A 7,106-nucleotide genomic window follows, 5' to 3' on the forward strand; every position below is an offset into this window, starting at 1 on the left:
AATTCCTTCTCCTTCTTCTAGATTATGGTTTGAAGTCTTCCTTGAGTGAGAGAAGTGAAAATTTTTTGAGAGAGGAAGTGTGGAAGGTTCGGCTAAGAGAGAAGAAAAAGAGAGAGGAAGTGTAGAAAATTTTTAGAGTAAAATGGTGAAAATAAGCTTAACTTTAAATGGTGGTTTATATAGACAATTGGTTAATTATACTTAACCATAATTCTTAAGCTTCTTAGGCTTATTAATTGGACAAAATTTTTGATTAACCATGCTAATTATGGGATGCTCAAGATTAAGATTAAGAGAAAAGGAGAGAGAAATCTCCTTAATTAAGACTTGTAACCCTTTTCAATTTAAGGTCAAGTCAAGTCTCATCCTTGTCTCCCACTAAAGTCTTCTCTTATCAAATCAAACTTATTATGACAGTAACTTCTAGATCAATTTTTTAGACCAATGTTTTCCGACGATTTTTCAGTCCACTGTTTAAATCACAGTCCAATACTATATTCAGAAGAAATTAGTACCGTTTTTTTTTTTTAGATTTAAAATCCCGTAGATTATTTAGACTGTTTTCAGATTTTAAAATTTGTCTTAAAATAACTTAAAATTTGGGTTTAGCATACGTGTCTTAACTCTCAATAAAACGTAAAAATCGACAGTGTCGATTTCTGAGTCTAGCTTTACGGTTCTACAGAAAAACGCGATTCGCATAACACCGATTTACTAATTGGCAATTAAGGACTTCTTTAAATGTTAAAGTGCTTTTCAGAGCACTGCTAACACTGTGCAATACTCAAAAATTCTTATGAACAGAATTACGAGCCATAGTCGAATTGAAAAAAATTTCTCTCGTCTTAAAGTGCGGTGAGGATTATCCACCAAGTCATAACATAAAAAGTTTTGACATAAAATTTTTATATAAAATTTTAGAATAATATCATTAATTCCATAAATCTTTTGTTACAAAACAGTCATTATCCAAAAAATTCATGATTTAATTATGTAAATTACATTAATTAACATCAATATTTGTTTGGTCATTACACTCATAAACAGTAGTGTGAAAAAAGACAAAACTTTGTTGTAAACCGTTAGATCTTCAAATTTTCATATATACATATATTTTATTTTAATGTTATTTTGATAAATCTAAGGTTCAAAAACATAAACTACGGTAAAATGTACCACCAAATATAAAACAGATATTAAGATATAGTGTACGAGATCACAATTGAAAAATATGACAGTTGAGCAAATACTACGAAAATCTGTTGCATCCTATCGATAAGAATACCCACATTTTACTCAAAACTATCCTCCTAACAAGAGAAAATCATGTTTTTAGTATAAAACAGCCAACAGTTGCCATTTCAAAGTGCAATCTCGTCCCATTTCCTGTTCATGGTAATACACTAATAGTTGCAACAACAAACACACACACCAAAGGAACAAAGCAACAATTTACAATATAGAGATATCTCGTAAGCAAATCTTGCAACCAATTTTTCCAAATTCGACCTTCTTCCATTGAAGATTACTCATGGCTTTTAGAATCTTTCTTCGGATGAAGTGTTTCCACAAGGGCCTCAATTTCTTCCTTGACTCGTTCAAACACATTGGGGCCTTTGACTTCATCTATCTGGGTATTCTCATCAATGCCATCACTTGTTCCGTGTGTTTCCTTATGATGAATGGGTGATTTCTGGGTGTGGGTTATTGCCTCTATCTCTTCCTTTGCCCTTTCTATTATATTTGGAGCCTTTGCATTTTCTTCTACCAATACATACATATAAAAATGTAATTATATATATACAACAAAACCCAAATTCTGCTATCTATCAAAAATTGAGTTCTTTAAAAATTACATCGAGTATAAATCAAAATCTAAAAGTATGATTGTGCAATAAAATGTGAATGAATTAAAAGGCATTGCTGACAGAGAAAAAAAATACAAAACTGAGCATAATTTACAATCTAAAAACATAAGCATGCAATAGCTAGTAAAAAAATATATAAAAGAAAAAAAAACCCCAATAATAATTTATTCGAAAATTCAGCTATATCCAATTTTATTCAATAAAGGGGTTGTTCTTTGCAGAACCAATGCTCCAAAAAGATTATATATTTACACAAAACCCATCACAGAGATTAAATGTTTTTCGTCGAAAAGATCGATAATTCATGATTTGAAAAATAGGTTTCCCAATATCAAAAGCAGAACAAACGAATATGATTACTGATGAGCACGGGAAACTCCATATTTGTGAAACCGTTCTAAGGATCAGTAATACCTGAATTTGGTTTTGGTTCTGCCATTGGAGTGGAGCTTGTGAGAAACGTTTGTTGTTGTGGGTTGTGTGGTCAGAAGACAGAAACGTTTCTTGTTTTCTTACGCGATGATATCTATGGTTGTTCGAGTTAGGATGCTCCTCAGGCCGCTTTCGCGTTGGACCCACCTTTTTCATGATCACGATGATCTGGCTGTTCAGATCCATTACACGTTAAAGAGCCCCTTTTATATTATAGCATATTTTAACGAAACATTTTATAATTTTTATATTTTTTGTGAGAAGATTAAGGTCTCTAAGGGTCCGTTTGGTAGAAGGATTCGTTCCCTGATTTGAATTATAATTCATGATTCGTTATAGTATTTTCTCTCATAAAAAATTCACGTAAATCAAAAATGGTTCAAATCACATGGTTTGAATCCTCCAACTAAACGCCCCCTAATTGTATCACGTGTTTTGATACAAAAAAAAAGGTATTATCATGTGTTTAATTTTTTGCTGATATATGTGTTTAAATTAGATCCTCAAATTTCTATTTCATAATGTCGGAATTTGTTCCTCGAATTATACCTTTAACATGACCTAACATTATTGTTATATACTCTTATGAAAATCAATTTTTCTATATATATAAATGAAGTTTCGTAGTTAAAAACATAATAATATTTTGTTAATTAAAACTGAAAAAGATGTGAAATTATTCACAGAATTAGGGTTGGTAGTTTAATGTGATTCGCGTCATAATATAGAAAAGATAAATCCTATACTACCCCTATAGTTTTCTTTCTCAATTAATATAAAATAAACGTTGATTAGTAATTTAATAAATACTGAGAAATAAATTGAATTATTTTCAATTCTAGATCGTGATAATCAATAATCTTTTGTTCTCTCTTTTTCTTTCTACCTTTTTCCATTACATTTCACAAAATATTTGCTTAGACTATACATGAAACAAATTAAAAAAAAAGGGTGTAGACAGTACTTGTCATCACAGCGGAATAATATTTGGGACCAATTATTCGTTTAAAAAAAAACAAATTAAAATAAACATTTTGGATTGAAATGGTATTTTTATTTTTTGAGGGGTAAAAACACACTAATAGCGTCTATTAACACATTCGTTTTGCTTTTCACACACTATTTTTTAATAAAATTTTCATTACTAAATTACCTATTAATAAAATTACTTTTAAAGACAATAATATTTAAGAAATACTTATTACTGTAATGACTGAGAAAATTTCAGACTTTAAATAATACAATTTATTTATTTAAGCCAAGGATTTTCCTAGAAAATATTATGTGACTGAAGGATTTATGGAATCAATAGATGTATTCCTAAATTCTGTAGCAGATTTCATGTTAAGTTCATGTTTTCGATCAAATAAATTCGATCGATAAATTCTTGCTGTACTTTAAGGCGGAATAATTTTCAGTACAAGTATAGTTTGAGAATCTTAATTTCAAGAATCTCCAAACACAGCATGATGTTAGCAGCGTAAAAAAAAAACGCACTGACATTTTTAAAAAAAGAGAAAATCCTTAATTGCCAGACAGCTAGGTTAAAGTCAGAAGATAAATACCCATAGTAGAAGGGTATAATGTGAACTCGGGAGTTGACATCGTCAGAAACAACGTCATTTCTGAAAATTAACGCAGGATAGTTAAATTTAGAATTTGTTCAGTCTAGAATTAATTTCAAGACTGTAAACAGTTCAAGATATTACGCGAATAAGAATTTAATGTGATATCCAAAGCAGTCAAGGATTTAACATTTAACTGTAAATAAGCAGTAGAAAAAGGAACCGTCAGAAATGGGAACGAATTCCTGTTAGCTAAGTTACTCTCTTATAGTCAGTATAATTTTTATCAGTTTCAAAGGGAAACTTAAGAAAGTGGACAAGAGTACAATGGGGTAGGTGAGATTTTTTTCTCTCCCTTCCTCCACTTGGCCGGCCATGCATGAAAAAATAGAGCCAAACCTTTGGCTAGTGGAGTGTGCTAGAGGACTTTATGTTAAGGTGATGTGATGTTAGTGGTTGAAGGGGAATTAATGGCAAAGTTGCTTCTTCTTTTCTCCTTCCAAAACCGGCCAAGAAAGGGGGATTTGAACCAAAAATTTGGTTGAATGATGGAGTGGAATTGGTGTTAAAAAAAATAATTTCCAAGTGCCTATAAAAGGAACCAACATAGGATAAGCTTCATTTTTTTTCTCCTAGCTTTTTCCCCACTCAAAAAATCCGGCCACACACTCTCCATTTCCTCTCAAATATTTTCTCCCACTCTCCAAAACTTGAGCCCCTAGCACACCATAGAAGAAGAAGAAGGAGATTAAGGGATTCTAGGAGGAGACTAGTCAAGCATTCCTCTAAGGGTAAAGAAACTCTAAATCCTCTCTTTTTCATGTTTTGGGAAAGTTTGAAATAGAGAAATATTCTTCTCAAATTTCCTTATACTCTTATAGTTTCAAGCCATTAACAATCCTAGAGGAGTTCAAGGGTTTTTCAAGAGAAAGAGAGAATTCTTCAAGGGTAAGTTCTTAAACTCCCCTCCATTAATTTCTAGCCAACTTTAAGCTTGGATTTATGGATGTAAATTTGTGGTTCTTGAAGAGATAAGATTGTAATAAGAGTGTGTGAGTTTTATGTTGGTTTTGTGAGTTTTGAGCTTAGTTTGATGTGGTATGTTTATGCTTAATCTAAGTTGCTTATTTTCGGATTAGAGGAAAAATTTTCCGGTGACTTTGACCGCGAAAATGAGGACCATAGAGCGAGAGTTTTTAATGTTTTAAAGCTTGAACTTATAGCCCTGGATGTTTTGAACATTTTCGGTTACTATGACAAAACCTAATTTTAACTCTAAAACCAAGTTTGAAGCCATTTGGCAAAAACGGACAAGCTGTCCAACACAGTTTCGAAAAAAAAACTGGCAGCCACTGGTTCAGCCAAACGGGACCCTTAGAAGCTGAATCTCGATTTTTCACAAAAGTGACAATTTTATATTTCGACGAGATGAAGAAATTTGATGAAGAAAAGATTTTCAAAATCCGACCCTAAGAGGTACTAAAACACAGATTCCCGAAACGGCACAGTTTTTGACTAAAACAGTTTCAAGAAAAACAACAGCTACGGCTTTCAGCCAAACGGGGCCTTTAGAGGCCGAGATGAGAAGCTATACGGCTCAACTCCAACATAATTGCTCTGATATAGCTGGCTCTTTTAGGCACTTGGATATTTCCCAACAACTCCGGTCCATTTATGGTTATTGCTTCTGTGAACATAGTAGCTAAATAATCCCAACGCGTTACATAAGGCAGATATTGTATAATTGTTCGGTTTTCCGCAATTTTTTCCATTCCTCGGTGTAAATAGCCTAATATTGGTTCACAGTCAATAACATCTTCACCATCGAGAGTAACGATGAGTCGAAGAACACCATGCATTGATGGGTGGTGGGGACCCATATTTACTATCATGAGGTCTTTTCTTGGAGCTGGTATATTCATAGGTTTTTCTTTTTCCTCGATTGATTCTTTCATGAATTACTGAAAAGCGAAAATAAGTTCATTAAAATAAAAAAAAATCAAGATCTAATAAATCAAATAATTCAATAATTCAAAACGCTTCCTCAAATTCAAATTAACGCATTTTTGATTCCCGAATATCTAACTGATTAATTAATTCTTTATAACGTATTCTATTGTTCTTTGACAAATAAGACAGCATCCTTTGGCGTTTTCCCAAAATTTTACGGAGGCCTCTCTGAGATAAATAGTCTTTTCTGTGCAATTCCAAATGTGAAGAAAGTTTTCGTATCCTATTAGTGAGGCTTAGTATTTGAAATGTAACAGACCCCCTGTTTTTTTCTTTTTCTTCGTGTGAAATAACCGAGATGAATGACTTTTTTATCATAAAATGAAATCTTCCCCCCCACCGGCCCTTATTGCTTTGCTAGATTTTTTTATTGATCAATAATAATAATGTTATTCATTTTTTTTTTTTTATTTGGCATACACAATACAATAATCTTAATTTTGTGAATAATCTTAATTTTGTGAATAATTTCCAATTTGAAAATTGTATTCGAATAGGTAAACAAAAAGATAGTTGTCTGCACTCACAAAAGATAAAAAATTATATCTAAAATTTAAAAATAAACTAAGAAGATTTTTGCATTATTTCTAGATATTGATATGTCATTAAATTAGTATCGTGTATCATAATGGAATAGAAAACAATATAGGTGTGCATCTATTTGTCTTCATATATGCAATATAGTACGGGAAATAAAATCAATCCGTATTTCACTTTTTTTCAGTACACGCTTAAGTTCATTTTTAAATTGCGGATACATATGTATCCTTACCATACTGAAACGACTGCCATTATTGGTATCAAACCAATAGCGATTCATACAAGCGAAATCTTCTAATCGATAATTAGGCCAAAGAAAGAACTTTAATCTAATTATATTATTTTGATTTATTTTGCTTTTATTCAAAACCGGACTCTTTACCTTATTTTCATTACAAAAAAATGCATTGCTAGGTATACCATTTCTATTCCTAGAATTGAAACAAATTAGAATTCTCAATTCTCTACGATGTCTAGGGGATAAAATAGTTTCAGGAACAAACAAATCATAATGATTTTTGTCTCGATTTTCAGTCATCTTTTGATGTTTTGAAATGAATTCATCAAAATTCTTCGTATCAACATGGCCCTTTTCTCGATACCTTTGATTAATTGTGTGTTTACTTTTATGAACCAACGAAATACCTATAGTTTGATACATAATAAATTGTCCTTCATTTTTTCTAGACAG

General features: G+C 31.6%; 1 protein-coding gene across 2 annotated transcripts; it reads right to left on the reverse strand.

Moving 5' to 3' along the window:
* Positions 1–1,311: 1,311 nt before the first annotated feature.
* Positions 1,312–2,457, reverse strand: LOC21396651. Of its 2 annotated transcripts, none has more exons than XM_024166955.1 (2): positions 2,283–2,457; positions 1,312–1,761 (listed from the first exon to the last, which is right to left on the reverse strand). In XM_024166955.1, exons 1-2 carry the CDS (start codon positions 2,305–2,307, stop codon positions 1,526–1,528), a joined length of 261 nt encoding a protein of 86 aa, XP_024022723.1. In that variant the 5' UTR covers positions 2,308–2,457; the 3' UTR covers positions 1,312–1,525. The 2 variants fall into 2 exon arrangements, with proteins under 2 accessions (XP_024022723.1, XP_010087717.1); XM_010089415.2 differs by having other exon boundaries at positions 1,312–1,764.
* Between the last annotated feature and the right edge of the window lie 4,649 nt (positions 2,458–7,106).

Source organism: Morus notabilis, unplaced genomic scaffold (assembly GCF_000414095.1).
Source record: "Morus notabilis unplaced genomic scaffold, ASM41409v2 Scaffold449, whole genome shotgun sequence".
Lineage (NCBI taxonomy): Eukaryota > Viridiplantae > Streptophyta > Magnoliopsida > Rosales > Moraceae > Morus > Morus notabilis.